The sequence below is a fragment of the Terrapene carolina genome, unplaced genomic scaffold (assembly GCF_002925995.2).
Source record: "Terrapene carolina triunguis isolate 2854851 unplaced genomic scaffold, T_m_triunguis-2.0 Scaffold139, whole genome shotgun sequence".
Taxonomy (NCBI): Eukaryota; Metazoa; Chordata; order Testudines; family Emydidae; genus Terrapene; species Terrapene triunguis.
Window position 1 is genome coordinate 8,222,926 of NW_020664490.1, and position 27,139 is coordinate 8,250,064.

General features: G+C 44.2%; 1 protein-coding gene across 1 annotated transcript in view; it reads left to right on the forward strand.

Moving 5' to 3' along the window:
* The first annotated feature begins 6,330 nt into the window (after positions 1-6,330).
* The window catches only part of LOC112103155 (klotho), a 53,641-nt gene continuing 32,832 nt past the window's right edge, over positions 6,331-27,139 (forward strand). Inside the window, exon 1 of the mRNA XM_024194778.1 lies at positions 6,331-7,102. Within this exon, the coding sequence (XP_024050546.1) occupies positions 6,341-7,102 (762 nt within the window). The 5' untranslated portion in view covers positions 6,331-6,340. The remainder of the gene's footprint in view (positions 7,103-27,139) is intronic.

The following is a 27,139-nucleotide window of genomic DNA, read 5'->3' on the forward strand; positions in this document are numbered from 1 at the left end:
TCTCCCTGCTGATTTTAGCACCACAGTTGAACCTGCCCAGGACTGCAAGACACCTAATCCTCTGCTTGTGTTTTGAGACTAAGGGTGTACCAAATATGCCTCTACCAAAGACTTGTCATCACTTCCTTCAACCAAGATTTGGGTCTTCTCTCCCACCTATGGCAGAGGCAGACCAAATACACTGGTTTGCTCACAGGCATATGGATACCAAAGATTTCTAGACTTCACTGCTGAGTAGTGAAGCCTATAAGTCAATTTCATTAGTGCTTCATCTCCTAGTCAGATACGGGCAGGATGTTCATGAATTGTTAGAACATTACAGCCACCTGCTATCTACAGCCTTTGATGTAGTGATCCTCCACAGCCCCTCCCTGTCATCCCCACAATTCTCTATACTTCACAGACTTGCAACAGATGAAAGAAGAGGACAGATAATTGTAGCAATGATGGTGGAATATCAGATCTGAATGGGACTGATAGCAACAGAATGCATGAGGAGGACAGTCTTGCTAAGAGGTTCCTCTTCTGTTCTGCCCTTGCTTTTGCAAGGTCTTGATCTACAGAATCATGCTGGATAGTAGCTACTTCATTCTGTTTCAGACTCAAATATAGTTTTTGATAATCAATCAAAATGGTTTAAAATATTTTCTGTAATACAAGAATTATATTTAATAGAAGGCACCATATGCGTACAGGCAATTGAATGCCTGACAAGATATAACGGAATATAATGATTTTATGTTTGTATGTGTAGCCATACAAATTCTCTGTACACGTATTAAGGTGCAGTGCATTATAGTTTGAAATGACATGCTTATGAAGTTTCAGCCCAATTAAATTTAAAATTATATAATTCCCTGAATGTAGTTGTTTCATTCAGAAGGAAAACGTGGATGGAACATTTACTGCAGCAATACACACAATGCTACTATACTTTAAAACCATACTTATTCCTGCTTAACCAAATCTTCCTTTCATAGTAAAAATGGACCAATATTTGCATGAGCTGTACCCAGCAAGAAACAAATACTTGACCTATGTTATCATTCAGCTAGCAGTTACTTGTCCTGCTGTGAAACTTCAGCAAGCGCAGTTCTCATCAATCTCCCTGCAGAAAGTGATCTGTAGACTGTTTGTTTGGACAGAATTTTACAGATAAATTATATTGAAAACTCTACATTGCATTCATTTTAATAGTAACTAAAGTAAGACAACATTATCTATTCATTTAAGCCCTTGTGGATCTTACTCATCATAGTAGACATAGCATCTGGCCAGCAGTTTTGAAAGATTAGGACTGTCAACAGTGAATTGAAGTGTTTCAGGTATACCTGAACTAAGGATGCTGTTCTTATATGAAAGGTCACCTTAGGTACTTTTAGTGTGTTGTCACTTCTAAACTGAGCCAGTGGCACACAATCAAGCTTTTGTAGTATCATTTGAGGACCAAACCTAACTGGTTTCAAAATGCTGGTTTGCACACAACCTGAAATTAAAGGGGAGAATGGCAGAGTACAGTTTTCTCTGCTCTATTAAAAGCAGACTGAGAGCTCATTTCATTCTTCCTCTTACTGGGACTGTGTCCCACAGAATTTCCCATCCTCTTTGGTGAAGTGAGGACTCTGAAGGAATATGAACTAGTAGTATCAGGAGGCGCTAGAGCCTGGTGGAGAGCTTCTGAGGTCCTCAGCCTTCCTGCCAATGGATGGAATAGTAGCTGAACCTGACAGGAGAAGACAAGATGTCCGAGTCAGGAGAAGTTCTCTACCAATCTTCTGTTCTCTAGAGGAAGATCTGTTCCTCTATTGACTTTCTCACCCATTCTGGGACAGAGTACAGGAAGGGGACACATCTTGATACTACCTTACCTTCTTCTCTGGAAGAAGAGACCTAGCTAGATTCTAGAGGCAATAAAACAGACCTGTCAGTTCTTTCATCCTTTGTGGAGATGGAATCAAGGAGGAGTGACTGGGGGAAAATGTAAGAGATTGGAGCAAGAGACTGAAGATGGAATTAGGATGTGGCCTGACAGAAGATAGGAACAGGGGCTGAGAGGAGAAGATGGGAAGCTAAGAATGGGAGGGTGATTGAGAGAACTATGTTCACTCAGAATATTCCATTCTCATACCCTGGTTGTAAGTGAGTCATGGGAAGGGGATGAGATGAACTGTGTGTGTGTGTGTGTGAATTGAGAGGATGGTGGGGAGGGGGAAATGAAATAAATTAAGATAAAAGAGATGGAGGAAGAGAACTAGGGCACTAGAAAAAGTATGGGGGAAATAATAGTTAATCACAGAGAAAACTAAAGATTAATGAAAAGAGAAAGGCAGACATAGGAGTAAGTGGGGGGGGGGAATGAATGAATTAAAGGAAGGAAAAGAAAAGAGAAAATCTGGAAGACAATGTAAGCTTTTTAAAAAGACACTGTTATATAGAAAGTCTTGTGTCAAAATATTACAATGAAATATGTAACCGTTAACTTAGTTTTTAGGGGACATGACCGAGAAGGAGGAAGGGGGGGGTTAAGAGATCTAGTTGTGGATGGGAATTAGCCCAGTATTGTATGCACAGAGTAGCAGGATAACCTTCCCTGTTTTTTTGTCTTTGTTCTTCATTTCTACTAACACCAGTCATGGTTTTAATTTTTAAGTGTGTATGACTGACAGGAGCCTTGATGTTAATGGTGCAAACTCACTGTTTTTTTTTTTAACAGAATATATAGTTGTCATTGGCAACTATATGAGATGTGTTTCCTTTGTCATAAAAGTGCTCTTGTGAAACATCTTCAAAAATGTTGCATCAGATATTTAAAAATTCTCCAAGGGAAACACTTCCCCTCCCCCATTTGTATTTGTTTCTACATCAGTTCAGAGTCTCCTTCCTGGTTAAATTTATACAATGGGATTTATTGGAAAGGGAGTGGGGAGCTTCAGAGATGCCCTATTGCACAGCTCCACACACTGCCCACACCTTTACCTAGATGGCTTTGGGCTTGTTTGGGCAAAGGAACTTATGGATACATTTCTTCTCTTCTCCCCATTCTCTTCTTCTTGCTGCATCCCATACCTCAAGATAGTCTGGTGTCATGACCAGAGACAACCACCACCAAAACACGTGAGTTCCCTTTCCTATTTTGATTTACTTTTACCACGGAGCACAGTTTAGTTATAAAGATGACTTACAAATCTTCTATTTAAGAAATGCAAAACTGTTTAAGTGGTAACACAGTGATGATGTGAAGATAAATAAATTAAAAACATTGTGAGGTGCTCAGATATCATGGTATGGGGTAAACTAGATAGATTTAAGAACCCAGATCAGTAGCAGAATGACCTTCATTCTACACTCATTACACAGTGAAGTCCATGGCAGTTCTGAGGTGCAAGTACTTCAGATTAGGAACTGTTTCTTACCATGTGTTTGTACAGCACCCAGCACAAAGGGCCCAAGTATGACTGGAGCCTCTGGTCACTACCTTTAATATTAATAATAGTTATCATATGTTCCTCTTCCTTAACCAGTAAACTCATAGGGGGGAAAAAAACAGAGAACAGCAACATGGCATGTTACACAAAAGAGCATGTTTAAAAGCAATGCAAAACTCACAGACCACCCAACAAACAAGGTATTTTCACTGTACAGTACCAGAAAAATTAAACCGCTCTTTGCACTGAAATGTTTCATTGGTGTCCAGTCCTAATTTACTGCTGGGGCAACTGATTAAACCTTTTAGGTGCTACTCAGCACAAACTCAGAATTGTTTTGTATTGCCCCGTTTGAAACAAATTGTTATTTAATTGGACTGGAATAGAATGTATCCAGCTGATCAGATTGTATTGCTACTGTCTGGTTATCAGCCTGGAAATACACTCCTTGCAGCTGATTAACCACCATCACAGTATCAACCCCTACCTACACTCTTATTTGCTTCCATTTCATAAATTTCCTGCGCACAGCATTAATGGGTACAGTCTGCCCCTGTACAGCCATCAACTTAAAGCTCTAGCCATCTGACAGAAGAATCTCCATTAATTCTGATTAATTTAAAGTGGTATGATCCAGTATGGCAAATTTGGGTTCCTATATTTAAAAAACAAAGCAAACAAACCCTTTCAAGTCTAATCAGTGCCAAAAGGGAAAAAGATGGAACACTATGAAAAGCCAAGTAAAATGGTCTGTCGTGCTTGTGAAAGGTTAGAATCAACCTAAAAAATAGGTAAAACCTCCAGCTTCACTAGCAATTGCTGCTTGAGATACAATGAATTATAAGCAATTACCTGCCTTTTCCCCTCTGCAGACAATTATTTTTCTAAAAATAGTTAAATTATCATAATACTTTCATTCTTTGGTTAAATAATAACTTTATCTCCTGGGAACATCTATCTGTAGTTATCAGCCTCTCTAGCAGATGCATATTGCTTTTAGATGCCCCAACTGTTAGAGTTCAAATATTTGAATTTTAAATACTGGCCTTTTCAACTTTTTTTATTTGACTGCTCTAGTCGGATTTTTTTGGTTTAAATGAGATAAGAAGAGTAGCCATTTGAAACCTGACCTTTAGAAACAGTCCACATATCACATTCACACAAGCAATTAAAGGGAGTGACTAAAATCATTAAACTTAAATACACTGCTTGATGGATTTTGCCCTGTGAAGATCTGTGAGGCATTTCTAATTTCATGCAGCAAACAATCATATACCATACTCTTCACCTCCAGAAAGGAACATAGGATATTGCCTGTGTGTGGCTACCCAGAAACTAGTATATGCGTGGGTGAGAGAGTATAGAGTTCTTGGTCAATTATTTTTTTATTGCATAAATGGAATGATCGCAGCTGCGGTGACTGTTGATATTTCATCATGAAATAGATGCTGGATTGAAAAACATGGGATACATTTATTTTTCGAGTAATTTTCTATAGGATGTGGTTGGAGCCCCAGTGCCTCTGACATTTAAAACTGCTAGAGAAAGTGCTGTATGTAACTGTACTGCAAGGGGGTTGTGACTCTAGGGCGTTATAAGTCAGTTCCATTTCTGTTGTCTGTGATTGTCGGTGTGATACTAACTTTGACTCGTTGCGATCACAAGTACAGCCTTCCAGTTAGCAGCATAAACCCTAGTCTACTGAGCGCTTGAAAGCGCTAGTGTAGACAGGCTCGGAGCTAATCCCCTCGTGGAGGTGGATTACCAGGAGCACTGGGAGAGCTCTCTCCCAGCACTCGCGCGCGACCACACTCGCACTTCAAAGCGCTGCCGCGGGAGCGCTTTGAAGTTTCCAGTGTAGACATACATTTAGTTCCTCTGAGTCCTCACAGCCAGTTTTTCCACTGTTGGAGCTAAGATTACAGGACGGTTTTGTACTTTCCCCCTTTCTTTCCTAATTATCCATGCGCACAGGTGGAGAAATGACCGTGAAAAGCAATTTAATCATAAATTTGTCTCAAGAGCTCTGGAAGAGTTGACATTTAGACGCTTGTTAAAACATTTCTTGAAGACTGTTTTATGTTGACTTTGGTACAGTTGCTGAAACGCTTACTCGTCACTTCTGTCCAATAAATCCATTCCGCACCAGTGCTTTGCACTTAAAAGCGTGGTCACCGTCACAGCCCAAGCCTGGGGCTGGCAATAAGTGTCTCCCCAGTCAGATTTGGGCTGCTGCACGGGGGTGCTGAGAGATTCCTTCCCCCATACAGTATGGCGGACTGCTCCTTAGGAGCCTCAGGTTATTTCTCACCTGCCTTTGTGCTCCATCAATCATTGATTTAATCGGTTCAAAGAAAACATCCCAAAGTGGTTTTAAATGGCTCCCGCCAGAGAAGGAAGCAGAGCAAGGCGGCAGCAGCAAAGGGCTCGTGTTCAAAGGCGTGTGCTTAAAGTTAGGCACCGCGGGAGTTTTAGGTACCCAGGCATCCCAGTGCCCCATTTCAATAACCGCCTGCCGCCCTTTGCAATGGGTCCCGCAGGGTTTGTCTCTGGAGCGCTCATGTATCTTTGCTCCAGGTGCAGGGGAGGGAAAGAGACAAACCGACGCGCTGCTTCTCGGGGACAAGAGTTGGAGCCTACGGGGCAGCTGCTCCCCGTTCCCTTCCCTATCCTGGCAGCGCGGGCCGTGCACCCCTAGGACCTCCCCCCCCCAGTCACGGCTAAGCCCGGCGCGCCCCTGGAGGACGCCCCGAGGATCCAGCTCGCCCCCTCCCCGGCCGAGGCTGCCGAAGGGCGCTGAGCACCTAGGTAATGATTAATGGCCGTGCCCACCCGGGGGGCGGGAAGGGGATAAAGGGGGCTGCGGGGCGGGAGCCAGGCGCTCACACGCGTCCCCTCTCCGCCCTCCCGGCAGCATGACACCTGCGGCCCCGCTCCACCTGCTGCTGCTCTGCCTGCTGAGCGGCCGCCGGCTGCGCGGGGAGCCCGGGCAAGGCGCGGGCACCTGGGCTCGCTTCGCCCGCCTGCCCTACCCGGAGGACGAGCTCTTCCTCTACGACACCTTCCCCGCGGGCTTCCTGTGGGGGGCGGGCAGCGCCGCGTACCAGGCCGAGGGGGGCTGGCGCCAGGGCGGCAAGGGCGCCTCGGTGTGGGACACCTTCGCGCACCGGGCGGCGCCGGCCGGCGCCCGCCAGCCCCAGCCGCTGCCCTCGGCGCCCGCCGGCGGGGACGTGGCCAGCGACAGCTACAACAACCTCTTCCGCGACACCGAGGGGCTGCGGCGCCTGGGCGTCTCCCACTACCGCTTCTCGCTCTCCTGGGCGCGCCTGCTGCCCAACGGCACCGCGCCCCCCAGCCCCGCCGGCCTGGCGCACTACGGCCGCCTGCTGGCCCGCCTGCGGCAGCTGGGCGTGGAGCCCGTGGTGACCCTCTACCACTGGGACCTGCCGCAGCGCCTGCAGGACGCCTACGGGGGCTGGGCCAGCCCGACCCTGGCCGAGCTGTTCCGGGACTACGCCGGGCTCTGCTTCAAGCACTTCGGCGGCCAGGTCCGCTACTGGCTCACCATCGACAACCCCTACGTGGTGGCCTGGCACGGCTACGCCACCGGCAGGCTGCCCCCGGGCGTCAAGGGCGGCCCGCCGCTGGGCTACAGGGCGGCGCACAACCTCCTCCAGGTAAGGGCTGCGCGCCCCGCGGGCAGGGGATGGAGGGGAGGAAACGCCTAGGGATGGATGGATGGGGGGTGATGCCCACTCCCAGCCGCGCTGGATGGCAGGCAGGCCGGCCAAGGAGTTTGCCCCACAAGTGGGGATGGAGGGAGAAGGCGAAAGCGCCTCAGTCTCCTCTCCCAGCCCGTCTCTGAGTTGGAGAGGAGAGAAAATCCCTCCCCCAGCTGGGAAGGAGCGGTGGCTGGATAGGGGAGAGGAGATGGGGGTGGCTAGTGGAGGAGAGGGCAAGAGAGGAAAAGGGCTTTCTCGTTCACACACCGAGGAAGCGGCTGAGGAGCTGGGATTTACAAAGTCAGATTTCTTAGTGCAGATTTCCACTGGCAGTGATACGGGACTTGGCCAAGTTGGGAAATGCCTGGCAGGAGTTGCCGATCGTGGAAGGAAGGAGGTTCCCAGGAAGAGCATTGCAAACGATGTACGCCTACTCTAAGAACAGTTGGGGGAATCTGAAAATATGTCACACTGGGATTTACTGAGACAGAGAGGATATTTTCTAGAGTAGATGAATGGGATTCAGAGGCAGGCAAAGGAGATGAAGTGGAGTTCTACATGTTTGTAGATTTCTTGCAGATAATATCCATCTCCCTAACGTCTATCCAACTTTTGTGTGGTGCGCAGACTTTGTGAATTCATTGCCATCCACCGGAGAAGATAAAATACATTTGGTATCCCTGCTAAAATTGCCACTATATTAAATCTGCAACTTCCGACTATGCCATCTGCAATATAAAAAAAAGTTTCAGCGCTGTACGTCTGCGTGATGGAATGATGTAATGTCTTCTCCACAAAAATAATGTTTAGGAAATGTGTAGCACCTGTTTACACTACAGGTGCTACAGCAGCATAGCTATGGTACCGTAGGGTAGACACAGGCTACGTCTACACTACCCGCCTGAATTGGCGGGTAGAAATCGATCTCTCAGGGATTGAATTATCATGTCTTGTCGGGACGCGACATTCAATCCCCGAATTGACGCTTGTACTCCACCAGCAGAGGTAGGAGTAAGCGCCGTCGACGGGGGAGCCGCGGAGGTCAATTTGCCGCCGTCCTCACAGTGGGGTAAGTTGGCTCCGATACGTCGAATTCAGCTATGCTATTTGCATAGCTGAATTTGCATATCTTAAATCGACCCCCACACCCCCGTAGTGAGGACGTAGCCACAGACTACAACGACAGAAGTGGTTTTTCCATCACCGAAGGAACTCCACCTCCCCGTGTTATAGTAGCTAGCGCGATGTCTACACTACAGCCTATACAAGCATAATTTATGTCGCTTAGGGTTGTGAATAAACCACCCCCCTGTTGCAATAGTTGGAAGGTGTGTGGTAGCACCATCCCATTCAGTGCACTGAATGAGGCAAAAGTCCTGTAGAAAATTATAGTATGTGATCTTTAAAAACGGTATCATAATGTTTATGCATAAGGGGACTGAATTAAAGTTGCACAGGCATTTCAAAACTTTTGAGTGCTTTATTTTGCAACCTTAATAGTGTTCATTTAACACAGTTTGTGTGTGTGTAAAATTCTAGATTTTTTTTTTTAAAGCAAACTGAAACACTCCTCCTGCCCCCCAAACTCCATCGTGTGGCATCACATTGACACCCACATGGATCATCAAGCAGGGAATTTTTAGATCCACACACAGACCACTGCCACTTGAGCTAACAGAGTAACTGATTAACTGAGTAACATTGATAGGCTGTCATTCTCATTGTGGAACAGCACTAGATGAGGATGAGACATGCACTTCATCAGCAGTTTTCATGGATATTTGCTGACAGCAGAGCAGTGGTGAGATTCAGGAATCTTGGGTTTCATTCCAGGCTTTGACTAGTGGCCAGTACTTAATTTGTAATGTAATTTGTGTCAGGGCTCAAGCAATTTTTTTTTTACTTTCATAACTGATGCGGCAAGCCCAGAGTTGCTGAGGCTATGAAGTGCCAAGTTTAGAGGTGCCGTATCTCAGCCCTGGCAAGCCTCAGCATAAATTAATCACTGGCACAGATTCTTTTGTCTGTTACCTTGAAATTTGACCCCTGCTGCCCCATCCAGTCCAATTTATCCCTGTGTCAGTCTTGTCTCTTCCCCCAACCCAGCTCCTTGTCCTAGTCCCAGTCTCCACTCCTCAGGCTTCTCATCCCAATCCAAGTCTCCTTGCCCAGCCCACGCTAGTCTCCCCTTTTGGTCTTCCTGTCCGAGTGCCAGGCTCCCCTCCTGCTTCCATTCCCAGTTACCCTGCTCCCAGTCCAATTCTTCTTGCCCAGCCATTCCCAGCTCTCTTCCTTGTTCCCAGTCTCTCTCCCCAACCAGTCCCAGTTCCTCTGATCCCACCTCATCATCTGATCTGTCTCCACCAACTGACCTTCTGATTCTCTCCACTACACCTCTCCTTCGTTACTTGTCCCAGTGAAATCAAGCTTGCTGAATATCTTCAGAAAAACTCCTTTGTTCTCAACTGTTTGGCTATCAACAGATTAACACCCTATCTCTCTAATATACATGTCCTTTCACATTTATCCCCTAATTCACAATATGTACAGAGTTTCTAGCATCTTTTTTGCTTTTATTAAAACAAAGACCTTTATGAGCAAAAAGAAGCTCGTGCAAGTCTTTTTACTGATGCATTTTACAGAATGTTGATTACCATAAAGTATTAATTCATGTCCCTCAAATCCTTTAAATCCCACAGATACTAATGTGGATATTGGACTCTTTCTGAGGATAAGTTATTTATTTTCTGAATAAGTAATCAGATAAGAATTAGAATGCGAGTCAAATTCAGGGTTGGTGTAAACAAGTTAGTGGAATTTCATGCATTTACCTGGGTCTGAATTTGGCTGGTTATGTGTTCATTTTACACTGTTATATGTACTACTTTTTCATTTTTTGAACTTTTTAATTTACATAGTCACTGTTTGTTCTGCTTTGTGGTTAACATTTTTCAATTTGTGAACTTTAGGGCAAAGGTGATAGTTTAAAAAAAAACATTTTATAATGTTGAAAATCCAGTATATGGTTCCATACTTCGACATATAGGAATTGTGGAATGAAACGTTATAAATAGAGAACTTCTAAAATACATCATGAATACTTGCAAGCATAAATACGTTGATTAAATTTAGGTGCCTAAATATGTGCCTAATCATGTTGCATAGTCACTTGAATGCTTATGGTCATAACCCCTGGCCAACCTACCACTTCTTGTGCTCTTTTAGGTGCACAGTAGCTCTCATGATTTAGACCCCAATCCTGCAAAATGCTGTGAGCTTCCTGTGAAGTGCTGAGGCAACTTCATCTCCTATAGAAGTCACCTTTGTAGGATTTGTCCAATAGCACCACCTGTTGAAAATGTTGAAGTGCTTGCTAGTGAAACTGCATGCCCAATTACTGCATGTGCACAGTGCTAATTTTGGAGAGAAATATAAGCATGCATGACCCAGGGACTTCTCAGTGCTAACTGCCAGAGGGCATAGGGGTTGCAAAGATTTTTACAGGGATTCCCTGAGTCAAATAGCTGCATAACCAAAGGTTGGCATGTGAGGTCTCTACTGAGAGTCCGTAACCCACTGGTCGTCTTTATCATTGTGAAATGTATGTATGGATAATATTTCAGAAATTATGTAGCTATACTAAAAAAGTATGTTCTTAATGTCTGGGAGTTAAGGCAGGTCACCGGGCAGTGACATACCTTGGACATGTTCCTTTCAGGCAGGAGGAAACAGATGCTTATCTCTCTGTCTGGCCACGTGTGTATTGTGCATTGTATGTCTCACAGTGGAGGCTTATTTGCACACTAAGCTAAAAGTCAGTCAAAAAAAATTGCAAAATCTACAAGAGAGAAAATCTACAGGAAGAAATAAAATAGCAGGGGGGTATCCTGTTTATGACAAAGATAAAAGGATTAGTCTGGTATGTCAGGGAAGGCACAAAAAACACAGGATCCTTCACTGAGGAGACAAGCTAACAGCGTGTTTGTCGTATGAAAGGAGGGTCCCAGCCAGGCTGTCTGTAAAACACTGAAAAGACTTCGGGTGAACATTACTCTACAAGACATGAAAGTATCTAGTTAATTAAGTCTAGGTTCTAGAATGCATGTTAGGATTTTATTTTATATGTAACCATTTGTTTCCAATACTTCTTCTTGTTATTACTTCAGTCTCTGTGCTTTGTTAAATAAACTTATACTTAATTTCACTATTAACAAATCTAAGTGCTGTGAGTTGAGTGGAGCGGTGATCCTGAGGTGAATCTTGTAAGCAGGGGTGTACTGCTCCTTTGGGAACAGTGGATCTTGGGAATTCTGTGAGTGTCCGTCCAGTGGATCAGGGGCTGGGCCCTCCAGGGATATGCTCAGAAGGCTTGGGGGTTGCAGTGTACCTACTGCTAACATGTAGAGAGGCAGTGAGGCCTGCCTAGGCCTAGAGGGGCATGCTTGTGTTGCCTTTGCACATAGAGTTGGGGAGCTGACCAGCAGAAGGCACAGATAAGGCTTCCTCATGCTAAGGGAAGGTATTAGCAAGGTGCCTCACAACCCCGGGTACCACTTGAAAGCGTCACATGTTCTATAAATGTCCACTCACTAGTTATAAAGCTCTTTGCAGTAGCCTCATTTCAAATTCTGAATTGATAAAATAAGGCACATTTTATCTAACTAATAAATAATAAGGAAGATGTATAATGTAGGTGAGTATACTTTAGATTATTTTTGTTCTCCCAGAATATGTAGGAAACACACCACTGGATAGTTCTACTGAAGTCAATGCAGCTATGCTGATTTACACCAGCTGAAGATCTGGCTCTTAGTTTTAGGGTACTGGGGAAAATGAATATTTTTTTTTTTTTTTTTTTTTTTAGCTTTTTCTTAAGCTAACGCTTTGTTTTTGACTTGTCTAAGACTCCAAAACTGGGTAAGAAATGGGTGCAATTATGTGCTTTTATTAACAAATGAAGTTGAATAGAACAGGTTGACTCCATAGAGGTTGACACCCCCTCAAGTCTACAGCCAGAAAACAGAATGGTAGAAAGCTGACACATTTAGGATCCATCCTATTTTTATGAGCTGGGTTAAACCTTGTTATGGGCCGAGTTAGAACCTTGTTAAATCTGATGTGTGAATGCGCCCTTCACTTAAGATAGTTGTAAGAGACAGTTAAGGGGCCATACCTCACAAACCAGCACCATGTAGCTGGAGGTTTCCACTGTGTGTGTGTGTGTGTGTGAGAGAGAGAGATTAGAGGGAGAAACTGGGGTGCAGATACAGAAACTTAGACAGAACAGAGACAGACTCAGAGGTAAGAAGCAAGAAATCCAAGCAACAGCCTGTGAGCATGGTGTATGACCCTGGAAAAAAACTGGAGAGGGGTTTTGGGTCTAGTGTTGACTCAGGAGGCTTGGGACTGTAAGCTAAGGGCATATTTATACTTAAAATGCCACAGTGGCACAGCTGTGCCATTGTAGTGCTTCAGTGTAAACACTACCTAAGCTGACAGGCGAGATTATCCTGTCAGCGTAAGTAATCCACTTGCCCAAGAGGCATTAGCTAGGTTCATAGAAGAATTCTTCTGTTGATTTAGTGCTGTCTACATGAGGACTTAGGTCAGCTTAACAATGCCACTGAGGGGTGTGGATTTTTCACATCTCTGATCAGAGGTGGTGCTAGCCCATTGGAGGCCATAAGTGGGAAAACTCTGGGGGGGCTCCACACACAACACATAATAAAAAGCGAATAGGGGTCCCTTTGAGCTGCTTGCGGCCCTAAGCAATTACTTAGTCTGCTTATGCCTAGTGCTGGCTCTGTCTCTGACTGCCATAGTTAAACCGACCAAATTTTCTAGTGTAGACTAGGCCTAAGAAGCTATTGTTTTGATTCTAGTTCCTCCTGCATTTGGAGAAGCAGGACCTTGTACATTCCTTGTAAATAAACAAGATTGCATCAAAGAAAACATGAGATTCCATAGTCAGTTTATACTTCCATTTGGAACACCTCCAAGGGCCCGAAGTTTGACTAGCCCCTCGGATTGAAAAGGGGCAACACTATCCTTCAGATAAGGAAGAGAAGAGTCAGTGTCCCCTTACCGAGTGACTAGAGTATTGGTGGCCGGTCCCCTTTCTCCTCAAAGAATCAGAGAAATTTTCTGTTTCTGCAAATACATTTTTTCTGTTTCTTGATCTAAGTGAATTGTTTGTGCATTGAACTTGGGCCAGTTTTCACAATGTAAACTGCATTTTCAGAAACCGAACAACACATTTATTTCTTCAAGAAGTGGAGAGGAGCTGCTGCCTAGAAACCAGTCACATTGCAGACAGGATGCTGACTCTCCTCTCCTTTTCCTGGATAAATACTGTTCTTAGGTGTTGACCTTTTGGGATTTGACCATTGAACACTAAACCCTAAAAAGTGTGAACAATTCTAAATCTAGGAACTTTCTCTTCAATGCATGCACACCACTTCCTTTATATTAAATAAGAATAATGCATAGTCAGTGCACCAAATTCTGTTCACTTGGAAATGCAGAGTAGGTCCATTGAAGTCAATTGATCTATTTATTCTGAAATAACTGAGAGCAGAACTTGGCCAGTTAGAGGTGAATACACCTGATAGTTATTGTAGAAATATATCTAACAGATTTTTTTTTTAACGAGGAGCAACTGTAAATAATCCTGTTTTGCCACATCATGCAGATTTTCCCCCTTTTTTTTAATATTACCAGTTACAATGGAAATGGAAACAAATAAGAAAATATCTAATTTCTAGCTTTTAGTATCTGTCCTTTCCTCTTCTTTGATAGTATTTGTTTGCAAATATTTTATTTCAATAGAAATTAATCACTCATCTTTTGAGTCATGTGGCTTTAAAGTGTCAGAGATGACGAACAAGTATAATTAACCAGTAGAGAGGATTCAGACTAGACATAATGATTTCCTATAATGTAATCTTGATGTAGGTGGTTCTGATATAGTCACAATTCTACCATTTGTGAGGTGAGAGACTCTTTGAAGCTTTCATCACGAATGAAAAAAATTAAAAACAAAAAGTAAGAGTTCAGTTGTAAAGTATGCTAAAACAGAAGGCAGGAATTCTTGGGTTGGCTGTACTTTTATAAAAATCAACTGTTAATACCTGTCAAGTATCAGAGGGGTAGCCGTGTTAGTCTGAATCTATGAAAAGCAACAGAGGGTCCTGTGGCACCTTTAAGACTAACAGAAGTATTGGGAGCATAAGCTTTCGTGGGTAAGAACCTCACTTCTTCAGATGCAAGTCTGAAGAAGTGAGGTTCTTACCCACGAAAGCTTATGCTCCCAATACTTCTGTTAGTCTTAAAGGTGCCACAGGACCCTCTGTTGTTGTTAATACCTGGTGAAGAAAGGATGAAAGTAACCCCATTTTGTCCTCCAAGCATATGATTGCACACTACATTCACAGAATGAATTGTTTTCAAATAGTCTAAGTAAATAAAGTCCCAGTTGTACCACATTCCTAACATTGAGTGATATCTTACTCTGCAATTGGCTACTTAGGGCTACTTGTGAAGTAAGAGAGGGCTACTTGTGAAGTAAGATGCTATTCAAGGTGTGTAAGAGTGATAAAGTTAGGCTCTAAATGGATGTCCTTCAACGGTAGGCAGATTATGTCTTAATCAGAAGAGATAAAAGGAAAAGCTGAAGTTGATGTACTTAGATCTACTTACTGTGATGTCTTCACTACGGTGAGTTGACTGCTGCCGCTCCCCAGTCGACTCTGCCTGTGCCTCTCGCCGAGCTGGAGTACAGGAGCCGACTTGAGAGCGCTCAGGGATCGATTTATCGCATCTAGACTAGACACAATAAATCGATCCCTGCAGGATCGATCACTCCCTGCCGATCCAGCCGGTAGTGAAGACATGCCCTTTATGTGTAAGTTCTCTGTTGTTGCTTTCCTGTGTAAGCAGTGCCAATATTTTTATTTAAGATCAAAGTTCTAGTTTGACATTGGTACATATTGGATAGGATATTTTCTGCTTGTTGCCAGGAAGATAGTGAGCTATTGGTTAACTGCAGTTTAATAAAGATAAAGGGCATTTGGATAGGCACCAAAATAATCCTTCCTAAAACTTTACTAGGCACTGAAGGACTGAAAGTCAAAAGGTTTTTGCTCTTTGTTGATACCCTTTTCTATGTTAATCTAATAAAAGATGATAGAGTGGAAGGGACCTCTTGATATTTACACTTCAATCAAGCAGCTCAGAACCTTTGCTTCTTTATAATTGTACTTTTGAGGGCCTGATTCAAAACCCACTGGAGTCAATGGAAAGACTCCCGCTAATTTCAGTGGGCTTTGATCAAGATCCAGTGCCCAATCCCACAGCCCTTATTCACAGGAATAGTCCTATTGGAAATAGTGGGGCTGTGGGCCCACTCTTATGATTAAGGGCTGCAGGAATGGCTGTTTTCTTGACTTGAATGCTTCTACAGAGCGCTCCTTGAATACTTCATGAGGTGCACAGTTCTACTCTGTATTTGTACAAATTTTTATTTTTACATTTCTCCTTATTTTTACAAATTTTCCCTAGTATTCCAGGTAAAGGGTGGGAATAATCCCTATCCGTACTTAAACATTTTGTCTGGACATTTGGAATAAAAACCAACTTCAGTTTTTAAAGGGTGAAATTGTTAGCTTAATTTGAGATAGCATTTATAATTTTGTAATTCCTGCCTTTCCTTCTTGACTGAAGACAGCAAAGCTGTGTGAGCTATGACAAAGAAAAGAGCAATCTCTATTCAGAACGTCTTAGCAGAAAGCTATACGGGAACTCTGGGGTAAAAGACATTTGGTGTCCTTATCTCCTACTCAGGATTTGAACCTCTGGGGGCCTGATTCTGATCTCTTTTGCTTTGGTGGAAATGAAATCAGAATTGGGCCCAGAGACACTGATAGGTTCATAGGAATCATTCTGGATTTATATTGGTGTAACTTGCAGAATCTGGCCCTCAGTGTTCTTTACGACACTAACTCCTTCCGTAAAGTTATAAAGTTTTCACTGAGTTATAAAAGCTTCCTTCCACGGATCTACCTACAATAAGAAACAAAAGATGAATTTCCCCTGTCTTCAACTATTGCTTCACGCTAACCTGAAATATGGCCAAAATAATACATGTGTGCAGATAACCAGTGCTGAGAGTATTTTTTCTTGCAGGGATAGGGTTGGCTGGTGAGAGTTAGGGTACAATCAGTAGGAGTTGGATTCAATGAGCAAATTCAAAGATGATGTACATTAGTCATTGATTTAATTTGGCCATAAAACTGGATATGGGGACCAGATTTATGGGCATGCTCGAGGCATCTCACACTGCTTCAGCGGGGAAAGACAGTCGTAAGAATGGCTTAACTTGCCGTTTAAACCAGATTTATGGCTGCTTTGTGTTGCCTGAGCAGCTCAAAGCAGCCAGACTGTGCTGGTGAATCTCACCCATAATTGGTAATGTAGTATAACTTGCACTGATTCGGCATTCTGTGGGTGGGCAAAAGAATTGTAAATTAAATACTGTGGGTCAGATTCTGGAACTGATTCTCTTCCCGCTTAACACCAGTTTTACACAGTATATCTGCATTGATGTCAATGGAGGTATTTTGAATTTTAACTGGTGTAACTTGGTCCAGCATCTGCCAGGTAACTAACTTCCAGAGTTTCTGAATTAGCCCAAATTAAAGTACATTGCCTCTCTGACATGCAAAACCCATGACTCTTCATTTCTGTGTGTATTACAGCTGAGCAGAGAATGGCAATTCAGTTTCATGGAAGATTTCAAAATCTGTTTTTGTTTCGATTCAGACAAAACCAAAAATTTAGAAATTCTCATTGCAAGAAAGATTATTAAAAAAATTTATTTGAAAAACCAAAATATGTTATTTGATAATTTCAAAACAGGCAGGCAAATGGTGAGTTGGGAGCCTAGAAGCCATGGGAGCTGTGGACTGAGCCAGGAGGCTTGGAGGTTGGGAGCCTGGAAACCTCAGATCTGCAGCATGCCACCTGGCTGGGGCTCCTACAGCTTCCCACCTCCCATGCCAGCTGGGTCTGACTATCAGAGAGCTAGCTGGCTTGCGAGCTGGGGAGCCTGGGGGTTCTGGCTCTGTGGCAGCCTGCTAGGTGGGCTGCAGGGGAGGCCCACAAGCTGGCAGGTTTCTGATGGAGATTTGTCAAAATCAACAGGTTTCCTGAGTGTTTGTTTTGGTTTCAGTGAATTATGTTTTTCTGACGGAACGGTGTTGTGTTGGAAAAATTTCCACTCAGCTCTAGTGAACATAAATTAATTTTGAGACTCCCAGCAGTCCCTGAAATTGAGACAATCATTCCTCCAATTTTAAGGCTGTAATAGCCATTGATCTTGGACTTATGTTTTACTCCAGTTTACCACCATAGCACAGAGCAATAGGACAGTTTAAAATCAGCCAGGCGAGATTATTTTATGGTAATGCCTTGCTATTTTGTAAGTCCAAAAGTCAACCTAGAAATCTATTTACAGCTTAATGTCCTTAGCAAAGGTTAGGAAACTTTGGCATTACTAGAATCATTACATGTCCATCCCAATATAGAATGTTTGCTTTTACAGTTGGATAGATAAGAATATTCATTTGCTTCTAAAGAAAACAGCAAAAGGTAATCTGGTTTTTGTAGCTAGTAAATGGTACTATCTGATAAAAGTCCACGGTAATTATCAGAGCTATTTTTTAATCAGCTCTTTTTTTCAGTTATTGCTCTGTGTATTTAGCAGCTCCATTAGATCAGTTGTTGTCCAGAGCTAAGGGCAAAGTTTACTTAATTTGTTTATTTAACTTTTAGCATTTTAAAAAATTCTCATTTTAAAAGCAGCCCCAGTAACTCTTGAACCTGGTCACTGATTCATTATCCTGATTGTGTTGCCTTAAGCCACAAGTATTTGCAAACACTAGTCCCATGCCAATTATTGGTTATCTTTTGAGAAAGTTAGTTTGAAATACATTGTGTAGTAGATGAAGTGGTGTTAATTCACTTTATGGACTATAATTAATTATGTCCTCTTATTTAGATTTCAATTTAATTTTCTTTACAAAAAGGTCAATGCTAGAAACCCATTAACTTAAATGGACGTTGGATTGGGCCCTTTATTATGATAATGTACTTTACTGTATTGTTGGCATCATATTTTATATCTTATTCAACTATAAACATAGCCACAGGCTGCCCTCAGCAAGATGGTCCCCCTATCCATTTAACCTTTTGTAGGTGACAGTGAGACTGCCCTGAGCTAAAATGGCCAGCCCAGCATCTCCCATTATTTCCAAAATGGTGGCCTCTTAGTGGCCATGTGAAAGCCAGGCAGGGGACAGAAGAATGCAGAGGTGCTGGTAGTGAGACTGTGAGGAAAATGGCATGAGTAATGTGTTAGGAAACAGGACCTGATCCTATGAGGAGTCAGGAGAAAGTGGGGAGCAGGAGGCAGACTTAGGGGTATGTGTTGGTAAGTGAACTCCCCTCTGAGTCGCAAACAAGGAGGCCTGCATTTGTGTGATGTGTTTTTAAAGCTTGACATTTGAACCTAAAATGGAATTCGGGGCAATTGGCCTTCCCCAAAGGCAAGAAATATCAGAAGGCTGGCAAACCCCACCATGACTTTGGCTTACAAATCATAAGATTTTGAAGATAATCTTATGATTTTGGTGAGTCGGACTCATTATTTAATGAGCTACAGTGTAGGTAATGGAGCTCAAGGCCAAGATTCAGATTTTTGCACTTGATCTGGATTGCAGAGATGTGATTGATCATATTCATCATTGCCAGTTCAAGACTCTGAGAAAGGGAGGGAGAGCGAAACAATCTGAAAAACAGAACAGGCAAAGGCAGTGGGTATAATAGGCCAGGGGAGGCTCTGCTACTGGAACCCCGGTTGTGGGGTTTGTGGGGGAAGTTTTTGTTTTATTATGCCCTATGCAGGTTCTGGGGCAGCTGAGGAGGCGGTTATTTGCTACTCAGTTTCCTGGCTTCATAAATAATCTCCCTGGACTCCAGAGAGATTACTGATGAACTCAGGAATCTGAGTAGCAAATACTGCCTCCTCAGCCGCCATGGAACCTGAATGAGGCATAGCAAAAGCTTCTTCTGGAGAGAGTCCAAGACGCTTTTCCCCACCGCAGCTTGGGGTCTGAGGAGGCGTGGTGCAGCTGGCTCGGGGCTCCTCTGGGCAGGTGGAGGGAGGGGGGGATGCTCAGGCCCAGGGCTCCTCCAGCAGGGGACGGGGCAGAGCCAGGGGCTAGCCTCCCTGAAGGGGGCTCCACCCTCCATCCATGAGAATAGGGTAAATGACATATGATGTGACATCAAATGGTAAGTCTATTCACCTCAATAAAATATATGAGCACATAGGTATTTGACCTTTGGGATTTTTCAAAGGAGCCTAAGGGCTTGTCTCTACTTCAAAGGCTGCAGTGGCACAGTTGCAGTGCTTCAGTGAAGATGCTACCTACACCAACGGGAGGGCTTCTACCACTGGAGATAATCCACCTTCCCCAGAGGTCCCTGCTCTTCTTCTGCTGTGTTGAGTGTGAAGGGAACTTTCTCTGGGGGTAAGTAGTGGGCCATGGGTGCCCTTTAGCACCACCTTCTGGTGGAACATGGCACTGCAGGCACTTCCTACTTCAAATTCTCCTCACGCAGGTGTTTTCTCTGAGATTCATATGGCTCAGTCCTCTTGTCTGGGTCACTCTCAGTCCCCTTTCAGGGTAACAGTAGTCCCAAACAGACAAAAGGTTCTTTCCACCTTGCTTTGGACTCCACTGGAGTCCCTCTCACAGTCCAGGCTACCTTCCTGGCTCTGGGATAGAGCCCAGACTCCCATACTCTTTCAAGACCCTACTCTAAGGCCTTCTACAGAAATCCAGCTTGCTCCCTGAGGTTTCTCACTGCTCTGCCATAGAGCACTGGTTTCCCTGGGGTACCCACCTGACTGATAATGGCTCAGGGCCTTCCACAGAAACCTGCTTACTCCTCAGACAGATCTCTTGCTGCTCTTCTGTAAGGCCCCGCTTTTCATTAAACTATCACTTGACCCTCCAGTTAGTCCTGGCCCCACAGACAGAGAAACAATTAATTAATTAAGGCACAGGTGAGGCTGGCTCCATCTCCTGGTCTGCTGGTCCCAATGCATCTGGAATGTTGCTGTTGGCCTCCCTGATGTTAATTAGTCTGGCAGGACCAATGACCTCTGTCCAATTAGCTGTGTTAACTGGATCCATGAGGGCTCAGTGTGCCTTCTATCAGATCAGCTACCCCTTGCTCAGATTCCTGACACTTTCTCTCCTTCCCAAATGACATAGGAATTAGAGCTGGTTGAAAAAATTTTGATTGAATTTTTTATCAAAATTTGCTGATTCATTGAAATCAGAACATTTCACAGAGACATTTCAATTTTGACAAAAATTTGGAATAAAATGAAATTAAAAAACTGAGTTGTTTTGACTTTACCACTTCATTTTATTCCAAATTTAGAATTTCATTCTGAGTTTCCTGTTTCATTTCATCTTGTTGTTGAAAAATTCCATTACAATGTAGTGTGTCAGTCACTCTTGTCACATGTTGCCCTGTGTGTTCCTTCATTGGGTGAGTGCACATTGTTTAACATTTGTTCAGCTTACCCATGAGAAGTTTCAGTGTGAGTTGTTGCAGCAGGACTGTTTACTTTGTTTGCTTGAAGTTGCAGACTGATGCATCTGATTCTTTAGTGAAAGAAATGTAGAAGACTGAGGACTGTCAGGATAGAATTCCTCTGGCATAGTAGGTACTGTCTGACTTGCCCCTGTAGCTGCTGGCATGACTGTTGTGTGAGACAGTAATTATTCAGTGATTTATTTCACCTCAGGAAGCCTGCCTGCCTTCATTCCTCCATCATCCTTTCCCCCAATCCTGCAAGATGAAAAGAGGAATTCATTCTATGAATCTATGAATAAAAAGCAGCAATAGATTGAGGGAGAAAAACATTTTCAGAAGCTGCTCGTAGGACAAGCCGTGGTGAACTTGTGCCATCCCTCTCAGAACGCCTGTCTCAGAACGTTTCCAGTGGAATTAATAGATTGTAGTGTGAGGCTGCTCAGAAGCAGCGTTCTTCCATGGAGCAGTTCAGGGTTAGGAAAAAGAAAGATGACTTCTGGCTTGCTCAGTGGAGAAAGGGTTGTGGAAGCTCTGCAGCATGAACCACAGGGAGTGAAGGGAGGGAAACCAGAATCTCATAAGGAACAGGAATTGGCAGAATCCACTTTGCCCCAGGCAGACAGCTTCTCTGAAAAGGAATATTTCCCTGAGACACAATTGACCAGGCTGCTGGATGTGGCAATACTAGGAGGTGGAGGAGGTTAGTGTATCTCCAGTTAGTTTGGCCTGAGGTTGCAGGTTCTGATCTAGAGGCTGACCCCCAGCAAGCTATGATCAGAGACCCATTAGCTTCCTCTTAAGCTTAGCTCCACTGCTCCCATTCATTAATTTCTGGAAAGGATGTGGGTTTTAGTCACAGCTCCCAGATGAGAGGACAATCACTGACTCCATCTCTGCCGGCCGTGGTTTTTGGTGGGAACGGTAGAGGGGAAGGCACTGCGCCCACTCAGCATGTAACTTAGCAGCAACTGTCACCAGCTACAATCCCCCAAATCTCTCCTGAACAGACATCCTAAACAGACATCCTCTGCACTAAACAGACATCCTCCTGGGTTTGCAAACACTTCAAAGTTGATACTGGAGAAAGTATCAGTGCCATTTGCCAATTATGTAGACATAGGGTCAGGCGGGGCTGTCACCACAAAGGCTGGGCACATCAGGCATGCTGGCACACATGGAACTCAATCACAGAGCGCACATACTGAAACAGGTTGGCTTCAGAGAAAAACAGCCAGGCACTGGGTCTTCTACAGAGCAGAGGCTGGCACAGCCAGTGAATTCCGCGATTTTGACAGCTTAGCAGAGAGTGTTCAGAAGGGGCAAAAATATGATTGCAGCCACCCTAGGGTTGTGACACTGGCTACAGATGCGTGAGGATGTTGGCTGTGGACATATTTCCTTTCTCCCATGTGGAGGATGAGGGCTGCAGACACCTTATGGCTGCAGCTGTCTGCAGATGGCAGAACCTCAGGGCTGGCACAACCCATTAGGCGACCTAGGCAGTCGCCTAGGGCGCTGCGATTTGGGGGGCAGCAACCGCGTCGGTATTTCCGCGGCGGGACTTTCTGCCGCCTCTGTGGGGGAGCGGCATTTCGGGGCAGAACCTTCCGCCACCTAGGGCGGCGGAAAAGCTGGCGGCACTCCTGCAGAACCTTAGACACTCCTCTTTTCCTAAAAATGCAGTTCCAGGTCTGTGTATTGCTGTGAGAAGTGCAGTAGGGCTGACTGGGTAACTGAAGGTAGAAGGGCGCATCTGTCCATGGACATGGCAACAGCACTTGCAATATGTATACCCTCAGTCGACAGCCCACCATGCTTTGCATGTGGGGCTTGAAAAACAGCACACCTCTGGAAACATCTTAAATAAGCTGTGCTGTCACCAAGTGGCTAAAGCCCCTGGACCTGTCTGCTGGGTTTCTGGCAATGGACAATGCAGTAGACATCACAAAGGCAGAGTGTGATGGTTGCTTCCAGCTTGTCCCTTGTCTTGCTCACTGCCTCAGTCTCTCTGTGAGGAAATTCCTAGGAGGGGTGGGATACAGGGTTGCAGATGCTGCTGTCAATGGCCAGGAAGCTCTGTGGCCATTTCAGCTAGACCTGTGCAGTGCACCACAAACTTAGAGAGCTACAGGAGTCACTCAAACTGCCACTCCCAGGCCAGGAGCTCGGGGGCCGGGCAGGACGGTCCCACGGGCCGGATGTGGCCCGCGGGCCGTAGTTTGCCCACCCCTGTTTTACAGGATGGAAAGTCTGTATGAGCAGAGAAAAGCAATGGTAGAATTCCACATCTGTGGGCCCAGGAAAGTACAGATGAACACCAGCCTCCAAACTTCACCCACCCACTGGCTCCTCATGAAGAAGTTAACCAACCTCCTTTGACATTTTGAGACCACAGGGATGCAGTGATCAACCAAGTAATTCCCTTGCTGTGCCTGCTGGAGAGAGAACTGAGACACATATTCCAGAAACAGAGTAGGGAAACCCTGGTGGGAGTCATGCGGTCTTTTCTTCTGGGAAATCACCATCTCTTAGACATCTGGGAGAAGGAGCATAACTGGATAGCAACATATCTAGACTGCTGATTCAAAGGACTATGGCTTCCTTCCTCTCATCAGAGAACAGGGAGGCAGGCATGCTTCAGGTGGAAAAACAGCTTCTGCTGCCACCTGTGCTGCCGTGGCATCACTGATAATTATTGTGTTAGTTACCCAATGTAGCTATTAACTATTCTACATGTGCTGCAGTCACACCTCTGACTGTAATGTAGTCACACCCTGAAAGACATGGTGGTTAATGTCATTGATGGGGTGATTCAAGACACTGTCACAACCAGGAAGCAACACTAGCAGTGGGCAGTACGACATGGATTCTGCCAAGGGAGAGAGCAAAAGGTCGTCGTCCTCCTTTTGGCAGAGGTTGGGGGACTTTGGAATGATCACATTGCTTCTTCCCACCTTAAGGAGCAGGAGCCCGATGCTGCTGCAGCAGAGAGGATGGTGGAGGAATATTTACAAGATATGATGCTGGTACCCCTGACTCAGACTCTCTTCATTATTGGCAGCTAAGGAAGGATGTATGGCCAGCATTGCATTAGCTGGCTGTTGCCCACTTCTCCTGCCTACCATCAAATCTGTACTTGGAGCACCGCTTTAGTGCAGCAGGCCCTACAGTCTCCAACAGGTGCATGTGTCTCTTGACAGGGAATGTCATAGGCCTACTCAGAGTCATCGAGATTAAGGCCAGAAGGGACCACTGGATCATCTAAAATCTCATCTGCACATCAGAGGCCCCTAGTGGTGTCCTTGGTGCCTCCACAGTACCTCTGGGTGCCTCCTTTGCAGGTGGGACCAGAGACACTGGTTCCAGAGTCTTTCCCCTGTGCACTTGGGAGCCCCTTTCACAGTGGTGGCAGGCAGCCATCTTTGATTGCCCTGTCACTACTGCAAAGTTCTCCCGTATACTTGAGCATCACCTCGTGGAGTGGCAAGAGGCTCCCTCCTCTTCAGCTTCCCCCTCCCCACCACTCTTCCTTCCATCTCTGCTATAGGGAGGTTTTATTTATTTATTTATCTCGCTTTTATTTACATCTCTCAGTCACTAGTACTCCTATCCTCCTCTGGCCCCTCCCTGCCTGGACTAAGTGATGCAGTGAACATTCCAATCAAACTAGCTGCTACTGGATTTTTCTGTTCTGGGTTGAAAAAGGTTGAAATGTTTCATTTCAACATGAAACGTGGGGCTAAACAACAGGGATGGAGAAGAGCTATTTAAACTAAAAGACAGCTGCTGGCACAAGAATAAATGGGTATAAAGTGGCCATGAATAATTTTAAGATGGAAATTAGAAGGATGTATCTACCATCAAAGAAGTGAGTTTCTAGAACAACCTTTCAATAGAAGTAGTGGGGGCAAAGAACCTAATTGGTTTTAAAATGGAGCTTGATACATTTGAATGGGATTATATGATGGGGTTGCCTGGCCCCTCCAATCCCCACCCCCACCCCAGCACCAGTGGGGGTCCCAGCTGTGCGCCACCCCCTTTCCCCGCCCCCCAAGCAGCTAGGCTGCCCTCCCCCAGCACCTGGTATTTTTAGTAAAAGTCATGGACAGGGCACGGGTTGTGAATTTTTGTTTACAGCCTGTGACCTGTCCATGACTTTTACTAAAAATACCCGTCACTAAAACGTAGCCTTAATTATAAACCACATGTCTCATTTTTCAAAAGTGCTGAGCACCTCGATCTCTCATTGAGTTCAGAGGCATGGGTGGATACTCAGCACCTCTAAACATCAGCCAATTATTCTAAGAATAGTTCCCATCTCCTAAAACAATATCAGCTTCCATTCAGAACCTATGAAACACTACTCAGGCTAAATAAACTGGCAACCTAAACAAGGCTTGGTGATGGAGGAATGGCTAACTAGCTTTTGGTTTTATTTGTATGCGATGGGAGTGTCTTCAAATCTGTATGCTTTGGAATCAAATCTAAAAAAAAAAAAAAAATTGCAGTCATACAGCCAACAAATAATTTGTCCTGCCCTACTGTATGCACTTCTAGATTTGGATGAAAACTGTTCCAAAATCAGGTCAAACTTTACTACAGTTTCTTTTCTTGGCTGTTCAAGCTGTTATTGCAGTACAGTGGTGCAACACTAATATGCTTCTGCTGGATTAATAATTAAAAAAAACTGGAAAGTACTTGCACTTCAGGAAAACTAATAACTCTAGGAGCGACTCCTACACCCGCTCTTTGAAAACTTGGCTTCCTCGTATCAACTACATTAAAAAAGACACGGTAGTTTAATGATCACAACATTTCTACAAGTCCTTTGTATACAAACAGAAGAATCCATGTTGTCATCATACATATATACAATACAAACATCAGCGTTTACAAAGTAGGGACTGTATGATCTTTATTTTTTGCTGTTTAACCATAGTCAATAAAGACAATGTAAAGTACTTTGTTTAGGAAGTAAAAATCAAATGCACAACTATAAAATGGGGTGTGACGTTGTGCAGTCTATATGGTTTTATAAAAATATAAGTGAATGTAATGTAATTGGGATATGCTTCATGCAAAAGGTCTCTTGTAAGGTATCATTACAACGCTCATAATCTACTGAGTGTGATCATCCTATTTGTAGAAATGTACCACTCTTGTATCTAAAACTAGAAATATAAAACATAACTCTGAGGGCCTATTGTAATTATGTAAAGTGTGGGCCATTAATGATGATTTGGAATCTTGATGACTCCCATTAACAAGGACCATTGTCTGCAGATGACTGTGTTTACCTGTGAGTCTTCCTGTATATGTGTGTGCTGGCAAGTGAGTAATGAAGTCTTGCAGTGACATGTGATCATGTCACCTGAACTGGAATCCATCTTTAACCTGGTGCTTTTCCAGTGAGGGGGGGTGAAAACCCAGAGGGACAAAGAGTTCCCGCCTTATGCAAAAGATATATAAAGGGGTGGAAGAGAACAGAGAGAGAGAGGAACCATCATGGAGAATCCCCTAGATAACACCTAAGCTGGAACAAGAGCTGTACCAGGGGAAAGAATTGTGCCCAGGCCTGGAAGGTGTCCAGTCTGAGAAAAACTTACTGAAGCATCTCTGAGAGTGAGATTATCTGTATTTAGTTTGATTAGGCATAGATTTGCGCATTTTATTTTATTTTGCTTGTGACTTACTTTGTTCTGTCTGTTACTACTTTGAACCACTTAAATCCTACTGTCTGTATTTAATAAAATCACTTTTTATTTAGTAATTTACTCAGAGTATGTATTAATACCTGGGGGAGCAAACAACTGTGCATATCTCTCTATCTGTGTTATAGAGGGCGAACAATTTATGAGTGTAAGCAGAGTCAGGATGAGCTCTACCCTGACATCTGGTGGTGAATTATGGCGAGTGTGGAAAAGAACTCCAGGGGCTGATCTTGTTTGCATAGGCACACCCACTCGCCTGGCATGAAACACAGCAACTGAAAGTGGTTACTTTGGCTGGTGTGGGATCCCCAGTTTCTCTATTATTGGGGCAGGAGGAATAAAGTTTTGTTACCCTGATTCTGTGAATCAAGGCCAGTGGAACTGTTGTATGACAGAAGGACTGAGTGAGTCCTTCACCATTACCTAAGTAGCACTTGCTTGACAAGGGGCATGGGTTACAAAACCCAGTGAATTGAGAGAGAATGGGGATAGGTATTTGTACCTGATGGTATGGGCCCCCCCTCTGAGGGTTTGAAACACCAATTGCACTGCCTCCTCTCTCCACTGTTGAATGTCAGAGCTAACTTTGATTCCCTTAGGAGTCTAGTTA